The sequence below is a fragment of the Mangifera indica genome, chromosome 8 (genome assembly GCF_011075055.1).
Source record: "Mangifera indica cultivar Alphonso chromosome 8, CATAS_Mindica_2.1, whole genome shotgun sequence".
Taxonomy (NCBI): domain Eukaryota; kingdom Viridiplantae; phylum Streptophyta; class Magnoliopsida; order Sapindales; family Anacardiaceae; genus Mangifera; species Mangifera indica.
In genome coordinates, this window is record NC_058144.1 from 12,538,887 (window position 1) to 12,564,974 (window position 26,088).

Below are 26,088 nucleotides of genomic sequence, written 5' to 3' on the forward strand. Positions count from 1 at the left end.
AATCTTCTTCTATAACATTTGTAGTTCTCAGAGTCAGGGTGCTTAACCTTGTCAGTAGTCAACTAAGTTAGAATTAATCAGCCGCTTTAACACTAATTAATAAGCAAACTGCACAAGTTTCATTTTGCTGATGTGTCTAAAGCAGCAACAATTGAGCAAATTTTGTATCCAATATGTAATCAATTTGTCAAGACTCGAGCTGAAAGCGCCAAATGCCTGATGCCTTAAAAAGAAAATTTTTTTCTGACACCATTCAGTCTTCTTTATCCAAAAGAAATCATATATATATGTAGAGAAAGACACAGCACAAACCTTTGTAGCATATATCAGAAGTTAACATACAATATGCTGAAAGAAGCTTATTTCTATGATGATAGAGATAGTACAAACTGTGACTCATCCGCCATTTCATCTCCAGGTGAAATCGATAAAAGTGACCACCTGTGGGTTCTTTTAATATTTAAACATAAAACCAGACCAACCCAACCCTCGACTACTAATCCGACTTAATACAGTAAACATAACCACTTAACTGGGACTTCGACAGAAAAATGAAACCATAACTTAACATATAAGGAGATTTACTCATAATTTTCCTCTCCAAGATCTAACATTAAAAAGGCGTTGTCTCGGAGACCCCTCGAAGATGCAAGTTACACTAACTGACAAATCCCAATACAAGACCTCCCTTCCTTAAATCACAATAGCCAAATTGTTACATAGCAGCCAAAGGCCAAAATAAAATTCTATGCTTTACTTGGTTGCTTGAACTCAGCGTCGGAGAAAGAAGGAGCAAGAATGATCTTCCCTGTGATTTCTAGAAGAGGCTTGAGTAATTTATCGAACTGGTTTGATCATAATCATCATAGGACATATCTTCATTACAATAAAAACTCGAGTAATTTACATGTCCTGAGTATGGTGACATGCAGCCAATTCGACTGAGATCTTCAACAAATTCAATTTCTCCATTGAAATTCGAGTATGATGAACTTGGGGAGAATTCCTTGTGCTCATATGAGTTACATGGAGTCATTGAGCTTGGAAACTCATTCTGTGGAATGGATGCAGCTTCGTGGGCCTGTGAATATTCCTGCAACAAGACAATGAGAAAATTATTAAGATATCTCACAAATAATGTAACCAACCATTCAACTTTGATTCTTGAGCTTTTACCTTTGATGAGTCAAGGATTAGCTCTGGTGAGACCCAGATAGTAGCAGGATTTGAATCCATTGGAGCTGGCACAGGCTCGGGTATTGTTGTGACTTCATAAGGAGAAGGAGAAGTCCTAGGGCTTGAATAGCGACTCTCATTGTACAGGCAGCTTGCTTGAGAAGAAATGTCACTGGATATGCTCAAAGGCTCATTAGAAACTCTTGCGGAGGTTAAATCCTCAAAGCTCGATTTGCTTCCAACCCTCTTGCCTTTCAATTCTCCATGACTCATCTTCTGTGAATTTTCATTCTTCTTAACAACACGGCACAAAGCAAAAGCCCCCTGGAAAGGAGTTGCATTTCATATGTAAGCTTCAAAACAAACTGCCAAATGCCATTTCATACTTGTGAACTACATCATCACACTTGTTGAATTTACCTGAAAATTTGGTGATCCACGAGAAAGATCATCACAGAGCCGATACTCGTGCATTACCCAATCAGTCCGGTCTCCTAAAGGAGCACGCCCACGGTAGAAAACAAGGGTCTTCCGATACCCAGTTGCAGAAGTAGATTGACAAACAACCTTCCGGTCTTTTCCAGTGGCTTTCCAGTATCCCGATTTGGTGGCTCTATTTGTCCTTGAACCATTAGGGTATTTTCGATCCCTTGGACAGAAGAAGAACCATTCCATATCTCGCTTTGGAAGGAATGACTTATCTGCAAATTCACAGCTTCCCACTCAGATCATTCATATAACTAGAGAGACATGGAATCTGATAGAACTGGCTTTTGGAAGGAAAAAATAGTAAAGGCCCATGAGAAAGATCTAGTAATAGGACAGGCAAAAGGGTAAAAAGAAATAAAAATACACAAAACAAACAAAAAAAGTGCTTTCTAGCACTGAAAATAAAAAATCTGTTCGCATTGGCATTGAATTTATTTCATAGCTGATGACATTATCATTATCAGTTTCCCATGGCCATTTGGCTTGTACAAAATGAATTGAAGTTGTATATATGCAAAAGAAAAGGGAAAATACATAATTATCAAGATTGAGAGGTGAGAAAGATGGATTTGTAGAAGTACCTGGCAACTCCCAAGGATCAAACTTGTACAAGTCGACGACAGGGATGACTTCAAGCTGAATTTCAAGCCCCTCTTCTTTTCTTTTCAGGTAATATCCGACTAATTCCGCATCAGTTGGATGAAACCGAAAACCAGGTGGCAAAGAGGCCATTTTTACACTCTCCAGCCAAATCTATTTACTTCCCCGGGACACTTTATGTAAAAAGAAACCGAAGACAGAAGAACCAGAGAGAAAACAATAACAGAGCAAAACAGAGCAGGAGGGCTGTGTGTATCAGACTCTCTCGCTAAGTCCCTAAAGTGTATCTATTAAAGATCTGGAAAATCCAAAAATAGAAGCTTTTATCAACACTAGACTTGTTGTAAAGAATTGAGTGCAACCTCCAGAGAATGCACCCGTTGAACATCAAGATCATTGTTCTGAAAGAGTTTCTTCTTATTGTCAAAATTTCAAACCCTACCACCCCCCACAATGTTTTAATCCCAAAATAAAATTGCTAAAACTAGAGAAAAACTGAAACTTAAGCTATACCCAGAAGCCAAGATGAAGTAGTGAATTCCACAAGAGACTAAAAAGTTGCATACAGAAGCTGGTCAAAACTTCCAAAAATGGAATCTTTTACCGTACCCAGTTGTTAAAATTATGAATGGATGGGGACTAATAGTATTTGGCTGAAAAATATGGTGGCAGTGAAGAAGAGAGAAGAGAAGAGAAGAGAAGTTGGTTGGGTAGAGTAAAAATGGCGGAGTATGGTGAGAGATATATATAGGAAGAGAGAAGACGATAGTCCAAAAAAACACTTAAAAACACACACCGAAAGTTCAGAGATTGCTTTGTCTCAGCCTCTCCCAAAATTCCACAAGTGGCCCACAAAGCTTAAACCAGTTCACACTTCAACAGTTCTTCCCGCCATCTTCATGCTTGAGCTCGGCCGTTGCTTCTTTCTTCCAACTTTTACATGATTGAGTAATGCGTTAAAATTATGCAATATTTAGTTTAAATGATAAAAAAAAATTTAATATATAAAAAACTATGAATTTAATTTTCTTCTAATAATATATCTTAATTAAAGTTTTAATTTATCTGATTTTTTATTTGGATAAAGTTTCCCGTTACCATACACACACACACACACACACACACACATATATATATATATATATATATATATATATATATATATATATATATATATATATATATATATCAAATATTTATGGTTATTTAATTGGAGATTAATGATGAGATAATTCATATAAAGGAACCATTTAATATGGTAGTAAACTAGGTTAAATGTTATAACAATATTATGTGTATACACTTTTAAATACATAAATATGTATATAGATAATGTATTATTATATATTTAAGTTTTATTTTATCATTAATTAAATGAGTGATACTATTTATACATGTTTTTATTATATAAATAGATATATATTTATGTATATCATTATATAATTGAATATTATTTTACTTTAATTTAAAATTATTAAAAAATAATAGACAATCTTATCATAAAAATTAAAATACTATATAATGGTTTTTGACCCATTACTTTTATTCACTATTTTCCTAGTTGATGACTATGGTGAGTGAGTTTGAAAACTTCTACCCTTTTAGTTTAAATTTTATAATTATTTTAAACAATCAAACCTAATTTTATAATATTCTTAATGTATAATTTATAATTATATAATTTTAAACATGAATAAAAATCAATTTATAAAAAATCAACAATACCATAGTCTTGTCTTTTATATATTACTAAAACACTAATTTGGACCTTGTATCACTATAAATCAAAATAAAAATTATTAGTTTTATATTATATATGATATTTATTTATAATATAATGTAGATAAAAATAATATATATTTTAAAATGTAATAAAAATTTGTATAATATAATTAGTATATTATGTAATATAATATGTCAGTGTTAATTAATAAATTAATATATTTTAAAAAAAATAATTATGGGATTTGATATTTTGAAAGAAGGTGAACCTAATAATTAAACATTATTATTATTTCTTAAAAATTTATCATATCGTATAATATATTATAATACGTAGAATACGGCTCAATTTGACAAGTGTGATTCAAATATTATCTCTAATAGTCTAAGTATTGGAAGTTATTACTAGAATACAAAAATAATAGTTTGATTGACCTAAACATTGTGACATTTTGTTACAAGAAATGCATATCTAGAAGACTAAAACTTCAAAGAATTGAAGCCATTGGAGGGATCTTTAAGAACAGTTTAGTCAAAGGTGTGATTTGATTAAGGATTGAGTGCTTGTACTCTAACCTCCTTCCACCTCAGACTGAGTCAGACAAAATCACTTTTCTTTAATTTGATTGAAGGGAAGTGATTCTCTCATCAAGCGGGACACACGTCGAGAAAAGAGAAAGAACCCCACGCCCAAAAAGTGCTTAATGAGTCATCTTTATTATTATTTTTTTTTTGGAGTTTTAAAGAATGGAAAAGAACCATTTCCCACCTAAATTTTTGTTTAAATTTAACATTTATCTATAAGTTAATTATTGTTCAAATTTTTAGTTAGAAACAAGGGTAAAATCATTATTTTATCTATAAATTTTAAAACCTTGAAATTTTATTATTTTTTTCAAGTTTTAAAGGCTAATATTTCACCTCATTATTAAAGTTTAAAAAGTTTAGATTTTATCCATAAAGTTTGTTTTCCTTTTCCAACCACTATCATTTTGATCAATGACTAGTGTTTTTCACCCATCTTTTAAATTTGGCCATGAAAGACAACGAAGAACGGCCACCCACGATGATCAAAGACAACCACCCATGACAACAATAGATGACGAAGCATCGTATGGAAGACAACAATAAAGCATCGTCCTTCGTCGTGTCTCCAAATGATGAAGGACGATGCTTCATCATTGTGTCTAAACAACACAATGATGGATGATGAAGCGTTGTCTTTCGTTGCTCCTTCTTGATTTAGACGACGTTTTGTCATCTAAATCTAGACGATAAAGGGTCATTCTTCATTAGAGAATACCATCGCTTCTTTGCGATCACCGGCTAACCTTAAGTTGTTGGAGATGAAATCGAGAAAGGGAGGAAAGTAAAATTTTGCAAAGCTTAATCATGAAGATAAATGTTAGTTTTTTAAACTAAGGAGATAAATTTATATAAATTTTAAGATTTTAATATTTATGAGTAAAATGATGATTTTATTTTTGTCTCTAATTAAAATTTTGGATTGCAATTAACTCATGAGTGAGTGTTTAGATTTTTTATCAGTTATAGATATAATTTTAAAATTGGACTAAAACTTGGGTGAGAAATTACCCTTTTCCCTTTAAAAAATGACCAAACACACCTTAGTGGTGGGAAGCCTTTGTTTACTTTATTAACTTGAATCCACATACAATGGAGATAGAAAAGTGCTTCTCTTAAGTGCTTATCAAGTGGGTCCATCTCACGTAATGTATAGGAAAGTAACTATATAAGTGCATACTTGAAGTCCTTTTGGTTGTGCAATATTGCTAAAGGGAATAAAAGACAATTTATAGGGCTGCTTTGTGGGGTTAAGTGCGATTTTTTTCATCAATCCTCTAATGGATTTATTTCCACATAGATAATGGTGTCTTAGTTGGGCTAATTTAAATTAGTAGTGGACCTCTTAGTTTTCACATTACAAACAAAGAAAAAAAAATAGATATGGTCAAATTATCTTTCTCATCCAAATCCATATAATTTAATCGAACTTTTGGATGAAATATTTATTTTGTTCATGATGATAGTTATCAACTAATATATTTAAGTTAAAGTTTTATGTAATATAGATTATAATAATAGTAGTAAAAATTAGATAATTAATTATTATATTCACTACCATATAGGAGAAAATAATTATTAAATAAAAAACAGAACTCAAAAGAATTTTTAATTTGGTTCGAACCGATAATTAGAAACTTACATTCATTACATATTATTAATTGTTGATGATACAATAAAATATATCCTAAGAATGATACAACTTCAAATAAGGGTTTTTAAGATGACATTTAGATTTTAGAGAATTTCACTCTATTTGAGAATAACTCTCATGTAGATTGTCAATCAAACCTACAAAATTGGGCATCGTTTGTTCAAACAATAAAAAATTTTGAGCCTGAGCTTGGATCCACCCATTTGGGCCATAGACTTTTTATTCAAACCAGATTTAAAAATTTTTTTTTTCTGACTTAAGAACTATTTTAGGTTTGTTTCGTAACTTTAAAAACATTCAAAATTGCCATTAAATTTCTTTGTAAATTTGAAAACCTAACAAATACACCACTCTCATAACAAATATTTAAGCCTATCAAGCCTCAAGTTTAAATAACTTTTATTCAAACTAGAGTTTGATAACTTAATAAACAATTTTTTTGGTTTAGACTGCTTGAAACTCAAATTATTTTCGACCCAAAACTAAATTGTTTTGGGCCAAATAATAGAGCCTCAAGTTTGTCCAACCCAATTGACAAGTCTACTCTACATAATAATGACTCTCTTTATGTGTGTTTGTATATGAAATGTTATAATTGCTCTCTCCTTTCCCTACATATAAGTCATTTATATTTATAAGACGAAAAGGAGAAGTTATATATAATTAAATTTAAATATTCCTAATTCAAGGTTGAATCTTAAATATCTATTTTTATTCTAATTAAATTGAAATAGAATAATATCATTAACAATATAATACAAATTTATTAAAAATAGATAGTTTTTCTTGTAAGTACAAAAAAGAATATAAAAATTATTTTGTTGATATTGAAATGATATACTACCCTCTAAAATTCTTCTCGTTATTTGAAGTATAAACTTTATTTGCACTCCTAAAATATTAACGAATAGGAGACACATTTACTGTAACTAGTTATTAGTTACTGGTCATAGCCTATTGAAAATTGTACATGCCAATTTGGGTAAGAAAAAGCTTCTTCGTATCACTGTTTGAAACTGAAACATTATTTTTTCAATCAATAAAATTATATACACTTATAATCAATATTAATTTGAGTATCAACAATGATATATTATTATATGATTAAAACGATAAAATATAGAAAACATATATAATAAACGTTTACAATGAGTATTTACTAACTAGGATATAATCTTGAATTAGGGTTTATGATCGATCATATTTAAGTTTATGACAGTATGAATAATATGAAGAAAATTAAACTTTATTTTAAAATCATCATGTCACATCCTAGTTTACAAGCGAATGTAAATAATCAAAACATGAAAAATAATGCGAGTTCAATGTTACAATATGATTGCAGTCTATAGTGACCTTATCACACTCTACATTAAGAGACTGGTGGTGTAGTTTGACAATCTCATGAATCATAAGATGGTTTGTTGAATAATATATAGCTATTAAGATTGCTGATTATGCACATACGTACAAATGAATAACTGGTGCATTATAATGGCCATTTATATAATAATAATAATTGAGCAATGCGCATGGGAGAGAGCTGAGTTTCTCCATTGATATTGAAATGTAATAAAATGTGGACGGTTGGTTTGAACATGAAATTGACCCAACAACCCATCAAACACCAAAGTTTGTTGAGCTTCAAGTTGATGATGAGGTGGTTCACAGCCAATATGTTGTTGCAATACAGCTTGGTGTGAAAAAGCAACATCATAAAAGAGACAGGCTTTGGTCTAATTTTGGGTGAGAATTATTAACTAAGCCACACACAACGAAGGCTAGTGAGTCTCCAGTCTTTTTTATGGGGACTTGGAAAATGAGATGACTATCATCACTTCATCCTTTTCGCTGTTTGTCGTGCGCTTTCGGCCCCTTTGTCCTTCCTCCCTCCCTCCCTCCCTCTCTTCTCACTCTCTCTGCGCTTCATTTTCTACCGTTTAATATTTCAAATACAACATTGAACATTCTCAAAACACAACGTCTTAGTGATTTTCTGCAACAAAATAAATGCTTGAAGATTGAGTGACGATGACAAAAGTAGAAGGAGAATCAATGATCCTTTGGCTACGATCATCAAATAATTTCATTTGGTTGTCATTTAGAAACTAGAAAGGGTAGCAGCCAGCCACCAATCACTATTCACAAAAGTTAAATAAGACAAATCAGATTCGTAACATTAACTTGATCTCCATGGTCGCTTTATTACACTAATCTCTCTCAATTAAGAAACATGTTTTGTCTACCATCATAATTATGTTAGAAGATTATCCATTCGCCACTTTAATTTGCATCACCAAACACACTAAGATTCATGTACCGGACATGTCTCAGACAGCAGGTTTCAGAATTTTCGATTCAATTCGATTATATTATGACTCTACACAGGCCTCATTTTTTTTTTCTCCCTAAGGTTTATATATAAAACAGTTAGGTCCAATAAAATCTGAAAATAACATTTATATCATTTGTCGGTAATTAAACCCCTTTTTTTCCCCAAAATACTAAGACAACCCTAATCTTATCTCATGTGGCAATATTAAAGATTAACAGGATTTATCAACTAATAAAGAGTTAAGTAATATTTTCAGATTTTATTAGATCAAAGTTTTGATACTAAACCTCTGGGACCAAATTGTATTTGACCCCTTTTAAATAGTCAAATTTTGCCTATTGGACCAAAAATTTGATACTTAAGATTAAAGTTTATTATTATTGTAAGTTTGAATTTGGTGTATCAGATATAGATAAGGATAGGATTTATTTTTTTTGACATTTGATGCAATTATATATATATATATATATATATATATATATATATATATATATTTTATATGGTTTTGCATTTTGGTGAAAATGTAATATTAATATTAATATTATTAATAAAGATGAAAAAATTAAAATTAAATGTGATAAATGAGTTGTTATTGTTTTCTTGTCGCTTACTTCTCTCCTCTTTTGAATTCTCTCGGCAGACATAAGCTACCCCCTAAACCTTTTGTTGGAAAGTCAAGAGTTGTATAATTTTATTATTTTTACTTTTTTTAATTTTTTCTTCTAAAACTTATTATGTAATTTAAGGATTCTTGTTGAAGTTACTGGAATAAAAAACTAAAAATTACTGTGTTAATATTATTATTATTATAAAAAAAAGAGATCAAATTAATATATCTATTTGCATATTTCTTAATTAAAAAATAACATTTGTCAATAATTATATTTTTTAAATTTTTTTATAAGAAAATTCATAAATTCTCTTTGGGCCAAATGACCCAAAATGTTTGTGTCAAACGTTGGGAAATGTTGAGCTAATGCTTCACTATATGACTCAAAAGTTGAAAGCCCAAACCCAACTAGCTTTTCATTTTAATTTCAAATTTCTGACTTTTTTTTCCATAATTTTTCCTCTGAATTAATTTATTAATAATGGTAATTTTTCAACCTATATATTTTAAAAATATTATTGGGATATATGATTAATCGAAAAAAATAAATACGGTTGACTTCTTTACATTATAAATACAACTACAAATGGACTCAGTTTATTTTATAAAAAATTAAAAATAAATTTAAATTTTCACCCTTGAATAAAAAAGCCCAGGTTTTAAAATTTTAACAATATAAGTCCAAAATTAAACATTAATTTCTTTTTTTCATAAATATCACATAACTCGATATATTATTCAAAGGCTTGACTCTTAGTTTGAGTTATGTGACATGTACAACATTATAACTAGAGATAAAAATTAGCCAGTTGGCAGCATCTTCTCCCCCTTTCTAAATTATGAGGGGCCAAGGACTATTTCCCACCCAAGGTTTAGTGAAAGTATAAATTCCTACCTGTTAACTTTTAAAAACTCAAATATCCACCTATTAATTAAAATCTACTATTGAAATTAAGGGTAAAATGGTTATTTAGCTAAAAATATTAATAAACTAAAAAATTATCATATTTCGCCCCCTTGGGTTTAAAAACTAACATTCCCCCCCTCCCCAAGGTTTGAAAATTCGCCATTCCCCTCTAGGGAATTTTTTTCCTGCTTCTTCCGATGAGCAAAGCCGACCTTCCTCATTAATCTTCCGTCAGCGACCAAAGAAGAAGGACAACGGATCTTAACCACTAGTAGAAGCATCTCCTCGACGTTGTCATCGCACTATTCATCTCTCTAGAGACGTCGAGCGATCGTCTCCTTGGTGTCTCTTTCATCGCACAATTTGTCTCCCTAATGTCTCTATTGTCACGTGATTCATCTCCCCAGTGTTGTCATCGTGCGATTCATTTCGCCAGCATCTCTTCCGTCGACATTTGGTCTACCTAGCGTTGTGCGTCACTGATCGTCGTTAGGGTTGGAACCCACTCATGGGTTTTAAAGTTGTTAGTCATCAACGATGGAAATCGATGATGTTTGGAGGGAGAGGAAGTGTCGGTGAGGGAGAGAGTGCTGGGAGGAAGAGATTGACGGAGACAGAGACGGAGACAACGATAGAGAAGCTTGTCAGAAGAAATTGGGAAAAAATTCCAAACCCTAAGGGGGAATGGCGAACTTTCAACCCTTGGTGGGGGAAAATGTTGGTTTTTAAACCTAGAGAGGCGAAATCTGATAATTTTTTAGTTTTTTCAATATTTTTAGTTAAATAACCATTTTACCCTTAATTTCAATAATGAATTTTAATTTATGAGTAGGTATTTGGGTTTTTAAAAGTTAACGGGTGGGAATCTGTCTTTTCACTAAACCTTGGGTAGGAAATGGTCCTTTGGCCTTATGAGGGTGTTTTGTTGAAGTATATTTTGAAATAATATGAAATAATTATATTATTATCTTTATTAAATTACCAAATAATATGAAATATATTTTGAAATAATTATATCCAAGAATATTTAAGTAAAATAATATTTTAGTATTATTTTATTATATTTAATCAAACACAATAATTATTTATACCTATAAATTTTTATCAAATATAATAATAACTTGTACCTAATAATCTTTTAGATAATATAATTTGTAGTGATATTTCATTTTTGTAATAAAAATATTATCACCAACGCACAATAAAAGTAAGGGAAATGAAATAAATTAGCCTAACCAATAGAGGTCTAAGCAAAATTGCTCCAAAAGTTAAAGATTAAGTAGAAATGTCCTATTTATCTATAATGACCAAAATGCCCTTATATAAACAAAAAAAATTTCATGTCCCTCCTAATTTCCCCCGAATTCATTGTTGAAATTCAGATGAAACCTGAGTCTCCCACGGGTTTAGCGTCCATTCCACTTCTTCAAAAATTTTTCAATATGTTTTGTATTTTTCGGCAACAAAAATGATAAAGAAGGTTAGTACATCATTTCTACTCTTGTTTGAATCATTTTGTTGTTAGGATTATTCTGATTTCATAAAGATTTTGAGCATTGAATGTTTAGGGTTTTGGTTTTGAATAATGTATAAAATATGTTGATTCTTGCTTGTTTTGGTTGAATTTTTTTAAAGCTATTGTGTTATAGGATGTGTATATTTGATTTTTGTTAAAATTTGAGGCTGAAATGACAAATTTTGAGCCAAAAATGGCTTAGTTTATTCGAAGATCCACCTAGGGGATCTCGAGGTTCCCTGAGGTGAATAAAATATCCCTCAAGTTGGAATAACACAATGTGGGAAGGGGGAGAATGCGATTTTTGAAACAATAAGGACTCGGGGGCTCGGGGCAGATTGGGGGAAACCACGGGGGAGGGGATATTTTGAACAGTAAGCCTGGGGGTGTTTCAAGAATTGGAGGGAATTCGGGTGTAGGGGAAAAATTAATTTTTTGAAACTATAGGATCATTGGAAGATAAAATTAATAAGGGGACAAAAAAAATATAAGACTTGGAAGAGAGTAGAAAATATATAAGGGGACAACTTGATATTTTTCACTCTTAGGGTTTATTAACGTGTAATTTTTGAATTGCATATCTGTTTTTTTTTGTTTTAAAGTTCTTCAATATGTAGTTTTTAAATTTTAGATCTATTTATTTATTTTTGTGCTTTTTAGGCCTTTTTTTGATGTAATTTTTTAATTTTAGATCAATTTTTTAGTTTTTATTATTCTAAACCATTTCAAGGTTTAGTTTTCGAATTTTATATCCTATTTTCCTGTTTTAGAGTTCTTCAATGTATAGTTGTCAAACCCGAGTTGATCGAACGGTTTGACCCATTGACTGACAAGTTTTTGACTAACCTGTTGACCAACGAGTCAGACAATTGGGTTTTTCCAACTTGATTGCAACTTGTGACATAGTAAGAACCCTAGAAATTTCAATGATAAAATTGTCATCTTTTGATCAGTGATCGACGACGATTTGATAAGGTTTTTGAAGCCCGTGACTCGAAGATTCATTCCCATGTAATTTTCAATGAAAAAGTCACTGAATTTCGGCAAATATAATGCATGAATATCACGGTTTTTTGGGTGAAAACTTGTCACTGAAATTTGGTCAATTTAAGGTGAATGTGATGTAACCTGTTATCACTAAACATGCATCTCATATATAGAATTTGTCCTAACATGATTCTAGACACCAAGTTTACAAAATTACAACGAATTCATTAACAAAGGAATACGGGTCTATACAAATTTATATTAAAAATAAGCACTGTTCATGGCAATTAACTTCTAACCTTGCTTAGGAATCATGCTTACATCACAAATATCACAATTACATAAATAAAACAAGGCTTCAAAACCAATGTTAGTAGAAACTAAGAGGTTCTAGGATTATAGAAAAACAGACATGGATTTGATATATTGTGCTCTGATGATGATTGGTGATTCGACGTGTTCAAATTAACAATCCACAACATAATTTGTTTGATTCCCTTTTTGTTTTCTGTGAAATTATTGTAAAAAGGAGAAGCAGTGGAGAGAGCGTGTTTTGAGAGTTATGAAAATTAGAACTTACGTATTTCCCTAATAGAAGTTATGTGATTTTTTATTAAAAAGAGAGAGGGAGTTAACTTCAATAACTATCAAAGGCAAAAAAGTTATTTTCACTATAAAGGGTTAATAATAATGTCTTTTAACCCTAATGGATTGGGTTAACACATTATGGGTGGACCAAATCTAATATAAACAATAAATATCTAAAGAAAATGATAAAATATATATAAAAAAATTGGTACAGATAATTGCTTTTTGGAAAATTTTGTCAAATACAATTTTCTTATATTTGTATTTTGTTGGACCTCTAAGTGTTTTGATGATGATAAAAACATAAGTTAAAAGTGCTAACATATCCAAAGATAATGTAAAACATTACAAAATGAACAAAGTGTGAAAAGTTACAGAATTGAACCCTATGACTTGCTCTAGAAGCAACACGCCTGACTCATGAAGAAAATTAAACTAGTCATGAAGTCATGTCCAAGTCATTCCTCAGTCATGCATGCTTTTGGAATTTGAGCCAAAGTTGAATATGGTCATGTGTAGTCATTCCACCCCAGCAGCCGCTTGTGCTTGATCATTTAAGAAAGAAGTCGAGGAAAAACATCGTGCAAGCAAGTTGGACGTGATCAAAGTCAAAGGTCAAAGACAGTAAAGTCAAGATTGGGTGTGTTGACCGTGTTGAAGAATGTTCGCTTGTTCCAAACACAAAGACACGACTTTAATCAAGTCGTATGATATCCTGATCATATGTGAAATGTCAACTGTGTCGAAGAATTTTGCTCATGAAATTTTCAAAATTTAAAGACTTGAAGTGGAAGCCACCTATTTCAGAGGCAGACCGTCCATTCCTTGTGTGGCACAAGCATTTAAAGTCGATCATTAGGAACTTTAACCGAGGTTGACCTTTAGCTGTAAAACTTGGTACCAGGCATTCCATTTAAACAATTTACTCCTTCCAAGGTTGTTTGAAACGTCACATCTCTCCCCCCCCCCCCCCCCCCCCAAAAAAAAAAAAAAAAAAAACCTTAGAATTTTTTTCTTCCATTTTGGCCACTTTCTTTGGTGATATGGAAAGGACGACGATGAAGCCTTTTCGTCAATGAAGAGATCTAGGCTTTGGATCTCTTCACCCTGATCTCATTGGATCTCTTCGTCTCTAACAAAGAGATCTATTTCAAATTTATTTATGTGCATCGACCAATTGTTTAGGGTAGAGAGAGGAGGTCGTCGACACCAGAGATGGAGACCGAAGAGGTGAAGAAAAAATTTGGGGGGAAAATGAGACTTTTCAAAGTTAGAAGACTTTATGTAGCGTGAAGTTGTTAGTTTTTAAAAGTTAGAGGAGAAAATATAATGAATTTTAATATTTTTTTAAATATTATTAATAAAATAACGATTTTACCTCTACCTCTAACAAAGAATGTTAACGGTAATTACATCATGGGTGGGATTTCGGTTTTTTAAATTCCATGGTGTGACTTTGGGTTTTTCAAACTCCGTGAGTGTGACTTGGGATTGCATTTAAACTTGGGTGGGAAATAGTCCTTTGGCCTTATTTATAATATTGATAGAAACTTGTTGAATTAGATTTATTTATTTGGATGGATTTATGATAATTATTTATAATTCTGTTGACGGAAACTTTGGTTCATGAATGACAAAATCTGATAATTAGCATATTAACTAACGAAATTTGGATTTTCAGTTGTAGTTTTGCCTGTATTTGGCCATTCAGTATTTTTGTAGTTGTTACTTGAAATCTTCATTAAATAACTTTTGATATGTTTGTGCCAGGTCTTCCGGCTATTGTGGCAAGAAACACAATATTGGATTCGAGGTCTGAATCTGTAGTTCTACCTCTAATGGGTAGGAATGTGCAAAGCATGGACGCTGCCTTAAATGCAACTAGTTCTGAAGGTGCTGATTTTCTTATATGTGGTTTAGGAGAGGAGACAGCTGCTGATGTGGTTGAGAATTCTTTGTTTGCTAATGTGAAGATAACCTATTTTTCTCAAAAATGCATCGCGTGTAGAGGCCACATCATAGGCTGTGGAAATGTCCAAGTTTCTTAAATCAGGTGCAAGTGGTTTGGTTGTTTCATTGGAGGAGTCGAATTTGTTTACTGATGATGTGCCGGGCCAATTGTTTAATCCCATTTATGCAATAAATAAGAAACCTCAGAATGAGCTTGAAAGCTTCAGTAAGCTCAAAGTGTTGGATGCAAGTGATAGTGTTCATAGGAAAGAGATGGTGGCTGGCTTTGTTAAATTGGAAGACAGAGAAAAACAGCTTATAGAAGATGAGAGATCAGTCCTTCTTGAAGCAATAAATGTTATCCAGAAAGCTGCTCCACTGGTGATCTTTTAATTAAAATATTTGGTAGTTCAAGTTAATTGTTTCAGATAATTCAATATTTATTTACTTTTTAATCAATTACTCGACCTTGAATCAGTGAAATTGTTTTTTGAATGATAGATGGAGGAGGTTTCACCTCTCATTGATGCACTTTCTCAACTTGATGAGCCATTTTTACTGGTTATAATGGTAATTGTGTGCTGAACTTCAACAAATTCTGCTTCCACGGATATACATTGGTATTTGCTCTGAATTTCAAAGAAATCCTTTCTCTTTATTTTAAAGGATCTAGGACTGATAGACCTTGTTATTTGTCGCCATGCTTTATTAAGAAACAATGGAGTTTTGAACGTATGCCTCCTATTTGTGCTGCTTCTCATATCTCACATAGTAAGCTCTTTTCCTTTTGCATAACCCATAGATCAAACCATGGGATCAGTTTCATTGATGTTTTTGTTGAAATATCATAAACAGTTGAATTTAGTAGGACTATAGCTTAATTATCAAGGGGTCTTGTCACAAGCATTCTTCTGCCTTTCACCATGCTTACGAGAACATGTATCAACAAATGACAGATCCTTACATTTTTCCATCAATTCACGTTAGATACGTCAATTAGACTGAGTCAATTGGAGGCTCGACCCAAAACACGAATTTAAAGTTTAATCCGATAAGACCCAATTCAATATTATGACGTGTCGGATCTGACCCATAAGCCTTTTTGATTGGGTCATAGACTTTAATATTAAGTTTATGGACTAGCTTGATTTAACCTATTACTATATAAAAAAAAAAAAAAAAAACAGAGAATGGATGGCAAAAAAGGTTCTGCCCTTCTACCAAAACAGAAGTCATTGGTTTTTGCCTTTGTGGCAGAATTATCTAGCTTGTGCCACAAAGGCGAAAGCCTTTTAAGTTTATTTTTTTTTTCAAATTTATTTATTTTTCCCCATATAGACCAATTCATCTCTTCTTTAATTTCATTATATTCTCAATCTTATTTTCTTTCATAAACTCTTTATCTATATTTATATTATACTATAAACTTATAATATTTTTTATCACATAACCATAATAATTGAAAAATAATTTGTATTTAAAAATTTTAATTAAATTAAGAAAATTGTTTAACAAACTGCCTATTTAAGGCTCAACGTGACCTTATGTATAAGGCCGACTTGACCTTGAGCCCAACTTGACTCGAAAGTTCATTATTATATAGACCTTGAGCCCAACTTGACCCATAAGCTTAGTAGGTCGAGCCAGAGCCAACTCTGCTAGCCCGGCCTAGCCCATTGCCATGTCTAATTCACCTGGTCACTTTTGTTTTATTGTGGTTATTAAATGATTTTTGTTTTAAGCTTCATGCACTGTATCAGAAGTATCTTTCCACTTTGTCCTGTGAAAGTGTTTTACCTTCTGTTCTTTGAACGAGAATGCTATCTTTTATTATGCTTTTTCAAAAAAATTTCTGGTAGGAATCTAGCCATTTTTCACCCAAAATAACTGACAAATAAACCAAAGAAAAAATATTATTGATCAGAAGGGTATTTACATTAACAAACTAAATAATTCGAAGAGTACAAGATCTCATAATTTTGGTAATTTGGGATATTAGAAACCTTCCTTGATCAGAACTATTATTTAAAATCTTAAAAATTTTTGGTAAGAATCTAGACATTATTTACCCTTTCGAAAACCACCTTATCTTTTATATATGGGAGAGTATGTTTTTATATATATATATATATATTTTTTTTTTTCTTATCTTTTTTTGGAATATATAGATATATTTCCTCTCTTTTTATTTTTTTTGGATGTTTTTTTTGGAATATAATGCTTCTTTTTTGTTCACCTTCCGGCATTGCTCTTCTTCTTCTTCTGTGTTTTTTTTTTTTTTTTTGCTTCGTCCACGTTCGGCCTGAATTCTACCAAAGCCATGACTGCTGCACCCCTCTTTGCCTCGAATCCTACCAAATTTGCCCATACTCGGCTTGATTCTATCGTTGCATTTGTCAATCTAGCCTCGACTTCGACTTTCTCTCCATTTTCTAACAACTCTTCTCCTCCCACCACCTGTTTTAGACGTCAATTGGCCTTCGCTTTTCCGATTCACCTTACCATCAACATCCCGAGCCGATTTCATTCTAAAAGCACATTCCAGCTATTTTCCACCTTCAATCAGAGATTGTTCCATTTCCTCACCATTTCTGGTACTTCCCTTACCTGAATTCCAACCGTTCTGATATCATTTTGTTAGAAATGTAGCCATATTTTCACCTACAATAACCAAAAAATAAATAAAAAAAAACATTTTATATATTAAAGGGATATTTACATGGATAAACAGGATAATATGAGAAGTTTGGGGCTTCCCATTTCCGACCATTCAAGGCATTGGAGACCTCTTACAATCAGCCCTAAGATTGCCTACAACAACTACTATTGTAAACCATTATTTTGTTCGTCCTTTTTCCTCTTCTTTTATAACCCTAACTATCTTTTTTATAATAAAACCTAATGTGTAAGATAAGGACAAGTCTCCCCTGTCCCATCAAATTCCAATTAAGATTTAATGTTAAAGAGTTTCATATGGTTGATGTTAATAAAGCAAACAAAATCTATTGTTAAACCCTCATGTATGCTGTGTGGTTTTTCTTCATTTTTTGAAAAAGATTCAAACAAGAAAGTTCATTAACTGAAAATAGAAAATTGTTTTCTTGATGAGATTATTGAGCCTTATGTAACGTTTTCTTTGTTATTTATGCCATGTTCTCCAACAGAACTTAATATCTTTGTAAATTCTCCTATGATTTTTTTATCTTTCTATATGGTGCCAGGGTGAGTTCAACTCCGGTAAATCACTGTTATTACTTGACTTCTAGGGAAAAGGTATCTCAAGGAGAGGGTTGTTCCCACGACTAATGAGATCACTTTCTTACGTTATTCTGACCTGGATCGTGAGGAGCAGCAACGTTGTGAAAGGCATGTAGATGGTCAATACATCTGCTACCTTCCTTCTCCAATTCTTAAAGAAGTGATCTTTATTATGCTTCTAAATTCAGCTCTATGGTGTTCAATCCAATTTGTATGCTGGCTATTAATTTTTAGTTTAAGCTTGCTATCAAATCTGACAGGACCGTCTTGACCTGCTAAACTCGTAATATCAGAATACCCTCATGAGACTTAGGAGACCGAAATGTATCCTGCAAAGCTGCTCAAATATTCTACAAAACACATATATAAATGCATCTTAATTTCCATTCAACATGAGAATAAGTTTTTGTTAGGCCTCTAGCCATTCAATTTTTGCATAAGTTCACAAGATCCACATACACAACAAATACGACACCTACGGAAGATATTTTATTGTAGCACAACCTTGAGTGGAGTCACGACCTTGGAGATGTTCTGAAGGGGAAATTTATATAAGGGTGAGTTAAAAGCTCAGCGAGTGGATAGTTATAAAACAATTTTAGAATAATTGAATTTATATATATAAAGAAATATATAACAGTTTCATGATATATTAACCAACCAAGATGTTAAATTTTTAAGAAGCATTCGACTATCACCACTAAAATAAAAATCATTTATTGTTGATAATTTAGTTTTATTAAGAAACATCGTACTTGAATTACTGTTGGAGTTCTTATCAAAAATTTACAATGACATTTCTCCAAATAAAATTTTCAAGCTACAATTACAAATAAACCAAATTGTAGCCATTTCTAGATTTTTCTTTTCTTATTTTTCCTTTGGCAACATACTCATGGCAACAAAATTTGTCAATGGTTCTATACATATTAAAATTTTGTGAAACGTCACACTAGTGATAAAAATGCTTGGGGAAGGTCATATTTAAATAGAAAAATTGATTATTAACAACTCATATTTATTTATTTCTTAATACAAACCCCTTCCCAAAACAATAACTTGAGCTGTATACCACCACTTATATTCTTAAGGAGATATCTGTCATATCTGGTGAGTATTCCTTACACAAGCAGAACAAAGAAAACTGTCATACCCGACATCTTGTAATCTTGCTCGGGAAGAGCACTAAAATCTGTCATGTCTGACATAAATACACAGATAGAGCAACTGAAATCTGTTATACTTGACATAAAACACTATAAAGGCAGAACAATTGAAATCTATCATACCCGACATAAAACACTGCACAAACAGAGCAACTAAAATTTATCATACCTAACATAAAACACTATACAGGCAGAACAACTTATCACATGATATGCATTTACAAAGAATATTTGAGTGATACCATCTTTTAATACCATATTCATTGTACAATAACTCACTAATAGATTTAAAATAATCATTATCAAGTAGTCATGTTTTCACAATATTGAATTAACTACATTAACTCTACATTCAGCTACAACACCAATTTGATAACATTCAACAATATAACCATTCCATCACTGAGTTAGGCCAACCGCCTAGTCACATTCATTATTGAATTAAGATTCTTCAGCTCTAAAGATACGCATAATATTAATAATAATTTATTCAACAATTTCAATCATCTATGAAATTGAGTAATATAACCTTCAACTTTATAGCCTCACAAAATATCAATCCAAATAATATTAGCAAATTTCAGTCTCTCATAGAACAAAACTAAATATCCAACTCTACAACCACAAGCAATATCAATAAACAATTTATTCAGCAATTTCAATCTTTCATGGAATTGAATCATAAAACCTTTAACTATAAAATCTCACAATATATAAATTGAAATAACATTTAGCAATTTTAATCGCATAAAACTGAACTAAACATCTTTTAGCTCTATAACTACACACAACACCAAATCAATCAACTCTTAACGATTTCCTTCACTCGTCAGACTGAATTAAATATTTTCCAACTTTATAGTTACACAAAATATCAATACATTAAATATCCAAATTTCAATTAAGTCATAACTAAATTAAACAACTTTGGCACCCCAACTACACATACAACATTAATTAAATTAACATTTAGAATTTATAATAATACACAACATTGGATTAAGTGGTCTTTCACTCTATGGTTACCCACAATCAAAATCAACATGTATAACATTCTATTCTTTATAAGAGATTCCATGAAATCAATAATATCATTTGTTAGAGATTTAAAATAAAAATATAAGATTTGCATAAAATAAAATTTCAATTCAAAGTTTGTTTCCCACTCACAGATTTGAGTAGACCCAAAACCGGTGTTGAAATTCTCTACAAATCCCTCCTTCTTCCTCACCTTTTCGCATTAATTTGAAGCAATATGTTGGAATTTTGGAAATCCCCAATTTGAACAGTAATTTAAAACCTAAAACTAAAATGAGGGGAAAATGGATACCTTTTTCTCCCTTCCCATCCATTCCTCTTCTATCTCCTTCTTCGTCTTTTTTTTTTCTTTTCTTTTTCCTTCTTCTCTTCTTTCCCTTTTCCTTCTTCTCTTTCTCGCCTCTGCTTCTGTTTTTCTTTCTTTCTTTCCTTTTGAAAAAGTAAGTCTGAAGGCTTTTTCCTTTATTTAATGTTTTAATGACAATTTTTCCTTAAACCCCCAAACATTTGCTTAATCTTATTTTACCCCAAACGTTTTCACTACTATAAATATTACTCATTTTTATATCATTTCTCATTTAAAACACTCTACCAAAAATATTGGGCATTTCAAAATCTATTTGTAATAGTCATGCTCAGACAAAAATGCATGCGTCTCTTAAATTTTGTTTTTGTAGTTGGTTTGATTTATGCTATAATGTATTAATCTGTTTTGTGCATAAAGTTTCTTCTTTTTCGTGTGCTTGTTGTTGCTGGAAAAAGAAGTTGCATATTTGAGTACACCTTGTTTCATAGCATTTTAATATAGTTGTTCTGTTTCAGAGATGTCTTTAAAGTGATATGATAGATAATTTAGTTCATGTATTATGCTTTTCTTTCACTTATTAACATATGTATAATGTTTGAATGTGACATCAAGTTACTTTTCAATAAGTGGGCAAAGACTAAAGATTCTAGAGCTAAGGGAGACTGAGTTTCATATAGAATAGAGTATAGCTGCTATAAATATAAGATCCATGGAACCACCAAAATTTAAAGATGCTTAATGAAAATTGTGTAGGTCAAGTTTGTATCTACTCATACTACTGATTATACATGAAAGAAAATATACCTTTAGATATTAGAGCTTTCTTATGTGGTTGGTATTAATAGAGGACGACGTACATAATTTGATCAGTGTAATAAATGTTGTGAACCAAAGTAGTGACATCCATGTCTTTGTTATTTGTCTATCTGTTATCTTAAGTGTAGTAGCTTACTGGAGATATACGTCTTGCCTATTCAAAATAATTTTGTTGCTTCATGAAATTGATTTACTTCTTCTCTTTGAAAGCAGATGATTATTGTTGATACTCCTGGGACTAATGTGATTTTGCAAAGGCAACAACGCCTTACTAAGGAATTTGTCTCTCAAGCATATTTGATTCTTTTTGTCATTTCTACTAGTCGACCATTGACTGAAAGTGAGGTATGACTAGTTTCATTTGTCAACGTGGCATAGCATACTATAAAACATTTTATTCTTGTGAAAGACTTTAAATTGATATTACTGACATATATGGCTTCTATGGTTGAATTCCTTGTTTATTTATAATAAAAGCATCATTGAGTTATGCTCAAATTCCTTACCTGTGGCTGGAAATGAAACTACTGTGAAGTTCAAAAGTTCCTGAAGGTGGATGTGTTGACTCATTACAATTAGTATTTTAGAGCCTGAAGGCAAAAAAGGGGGAAAGTTAACTAATTTTTCTAGATATTCTTTGGAAAATATTTTATATCTGCAGAAGCTTTTGGTTTGGTTGTTAATATGTGAATATCCTAAAGACTTGTGTGACCTTCATCATTGTTTGAATTAGTTAACATCTTGAAGCAAAACTTCTTACTAACGTCAGTTTCAATCCTTGTATTGTTTTGCAGGTGGATTCTCTTCATTATATGCAATTGATGCATATTCGACCACCTCTTCACTTTCGGTCTCCAAAACTACCCCAAGCCTACTTACCACACAAGAAGCTAAGGAGCATAAATTTCTAGCAATGCACCAGCCTAAGGATGTTAACCTTCTTTTTTTTTGGCCCAAAACCACTTTTGGGTATAATCTCATTACATGCACCCAAGGTCCAAGTGAATAGTTTGCTCCAATTGATCCAAAAGTGCAACTTCTGAAGCCCACTATTCGTCCAAACGTCCAAGACTCCTTTTCGAAGTCCAAAGAACTCAAAGTATGCCTTTAGTTAGTTTTGAACTAGAAGAGAAGATGGTTGCCTTAGTTGGGAAACAAGTTTCCTACATTTAAGGAAAATGTGTACTATTAATTTGGGTATGGGTTTAGTTTATGATGGATGGCTTGACATACATTAGAGACCTTAGTTGATTTTATATTAATTTTGCTGACCAAAGTGTACCATTGCCATCCATGCCTTCTATATAAAGGGGTAAGCCTTCATTTGTAATTTTTGGTTGATATTTGAATGAAACTTGAATTAAAGCATTGAAGCTTTTTCCTCATTTTCCTTTATCCAATCATCTTGGTGGAAGACCCCAAGGTTGGTGGATCTCTTTCCTTTATGCCTTGGTTTTCATTAGCGTGCTCCTTAGAATCCAAATTGCATGCATGTGAAGGGTTTTCAATCCTATGGCAGAAAGTTGCAGCATAATTATCATTTCTGCTACTGCATTCTACTTGTGATATGATTGCTTTATTCTATACCAATTGTGTACGTCCATAGCTTGAAAGAAAGTTCATTGTGTTGTGATTATGATGAAATGAATTCGATTAGATTTGGAGTTGATTTGGTTGGTTAAATTGCAAGAACAAAAAAACTGCACATACCACATGAACAGTAAAAACAGTTTTTGATTCTTTGGTTTCTTGTTGCATGTTTGGATGAATATGCACCAGTAATAGTATATCCAGTGTCTGCATGATCTACCCTAGAAACTAAACTTCCAGCTTCTTCTGCTGTTGGAAAAGACCATGGAGAATTATCTGTCATGGGGTCTCACTGGAGCAATAGCTTTGATGAACTTGAAAAGTTCTTATATAACGTTTCGGATGCATCATTGAGTGCTAGAATGGATAGAATTAAGCTTAAACTTGAAACACTTGTTGCTATTACGGAAAGTTTGCTTTCTACCTGTGAAACTCTTCTGAGATGAGATTGCCAATATGCCAAGCAGGATTTGACCTCAGCAAATGAAATGATTGATAGTGTGAAAGAATATACAAAGAAAATGGAAACAGAGAGCATCAATTGGAGAAAACAAACTTTATCACTGGTATTGTTTCAGGAATTCTAGTTTTCTGAATCATCAAGGCAAATTGCCTATATTCCTTACATTGTGCTTGTTCAAAAATTAGCTTTTCATGAAATTGCAGATTGATGCCACGAAAACACGTATTGTGGAGCTTGGAGAAGCTACTCTGCAATTGTCAAATTTTGATCTTGTTGGTTCATATATTTTTAGAGGGGAGAAATCTGCCACAATGCTAGCTACCTCACAGATTCAATATGGCATAGTTGGTCCTGCGCTTGTAGATGCATGAGTTAGTTTTGTTTAATTGGTTTTTGGTTGAAGTTGACATTGAAGAAAGTTTGTGCATTTAAGTTTCATTGTTATTTAATACATGAATTTGAGCCACATGATGCCAATCGAAGTTAGCCAAATCGGAAACTTGAAGCAGCTGATGACTCAGCTGCTTCAAGCAGTGCAAACAAAAGCAGCCAGTTGGGCTTCTTTGAGGTGGTTCGTGAGTGTTTTAAATTTAGATAGGACAGAATTTCGGGAGAAAATAAAAAAAGAAGAGAAACTGAGAAGAAGAAAAGAATGATTGAGTAGGAAGAAAAATCAGGATAGAATGAAAAACCAAGGAAAATAGAGTAGAAGAATAAGAAGAGTGATGAGTGGTGCATAATGATAGGGTTGTGAACAGATTCAGCAACAATTAATTCTCATAAAGTCCTTCCAATTTCATGGAATCCCTAATATTGTGATGTCAAAACATGCTGGGCTTTGACCCTTGACCTCCATTATGCATTCAATGGAAAATTTCACTTTTTTAGTGATTTCATTTCCTGAAGCTTACTTTATTCTAAATTTTCCTTGGGTTGCATTGATAGTTTCATGTTAATATCATCTTGTAATACAGAAATTACTTGGAGAATATATAACATGGTTACAATCAAACAATGCTCGTGAGGGGAGATGGTACAAGGAATTGTTTGAAAATAGATGGCCTTCACCTGAATTTGCAAAATCTCAGCTGCAACTGGAGACATTCAATTTGGTGACAAAAGTTGACAACGTCAGCTTGAAAGTTGTGGAGGACTTCAGTGCCAGTGCTACTTCCAAACTGTTTGAGCAAGAAATACATGAAATGTGAGTTCGAAACTCTATGATGATGAATACAGATTACCCAAAAGAATTGAATGTCAGTTCTTAATTGTCTAGTGTCATTTATAGAACTGGGTTGTTCTAATTAAACAAGATATTGGCCCCTTTTTTTTTAGCAATTTCTTTGACAAAGAAAGTTCTCCCATATAATAGTTTTCTGCAAGTATTTGGTGTTACTTTATTCAAATATATTTTCGTCTTAGCCGCAAGGAACTAGTAAATTGTCATGCTTTTCAAGTCCAAATATTTTTTTTGGGAAGACCAATGACCTTTGAACTAATAACTTTGTATGAATCTGTGATGCAATGTTTGTGTTAAGATGTCTAATAATTTTTGAAAGGTGGTTTTAAGCTCTTAACAGACATGTTCATGTAAATTCCCTGACTTGTAATATCTAATTCTTGTTCATATATGGTTCACATAGTATTGAATTCTTGGAGAGTCTTCAATACCTCATATCCTTATCCTGTCTATTTCTCATCTTGAGATCCTTGAATCATCATTTTGCATTTACACTATCAAATTTTATTCATTCATATGTGACTTTTAATGCTAATATGTTCAAATGCATGTCTATGTATGTATCCTGTTCAGAACAGAAATATGAGAAAAATATTTTCTCATTAATTTCAGTTCTTGGGGACTTTTGTTAGACTTGGAGCAGCTGGTTTATCTGCTTCACTTTTAACATCTGTGCTGCCGGCAACTTTAGAAGACGTTCTTTCTCTGGGCCTTTGTTCTGCTGGAGGGTATTCACACATTACCTCACCTAAATGACTTCTTCTGCATTTTCTTGATACTCGTATTTTAATGCACCTATTTTCATTATGTTATTTGCATCATTTTACTGTTTCCTAGGACCTGATAAAATCTTTGTTCCAATGTTAGGTATATAGCCCTTGCCAATTTTCCATCTCAGCGAGGATTGATAGAAAAGGTGAATAGAGTTGTGGATGGATTTTGGCATGAAATAGAAGCAGCAATGCAGAAAGATCTCTCGGAAACTGTTGGTTGTCTGGAAAATTTTGTTAAAGATTCAAGATGAACTATCAAATGTTGAGAAAAAGTTTCAAACCCTGCGAGTTGAAATCCAAAACATTCATGTCTCATGA

The 26,088-nt window shown here is 32.1% G+C and overlaps 1 protein-coding gene and 1 pseudogene across 1 annotated transcript; one reads left to right on the forward strand and one right to left on the reverse strand.

Annotated features, from left to right (window-relative positions):
• Positions 1-302: 302 nt before the first annotated feature.
• On the reverse strand, positions 303-3,171 carry LOC123222680 (NAC domain-containing protein 71-like). The gene is made up of 4 exons (XM_044645580.1): positions 2,247-3,171; positions 1,597-1,877; positions 1,177-1,500; positions 303-1,093 (listed from the first exon to the last, which is right to left on the reverse strand). Exons 1-4 carry the CDS (start codon positions 2,395-2,397, stop codon positions 818-820), a joined length of 1,032 nt encoding a protein of 343 aa, XP_044501515.1. The 5' UTR covers positions 2,398-3,171; the 3' UTR covers positions 303-817.
• An 11,755-nt stretch (positions 3,172-14,926) lies between these two features.
• On the forward strand, positions 14,927-26,088 carry LOC123223990 (annotated as a pseudogene).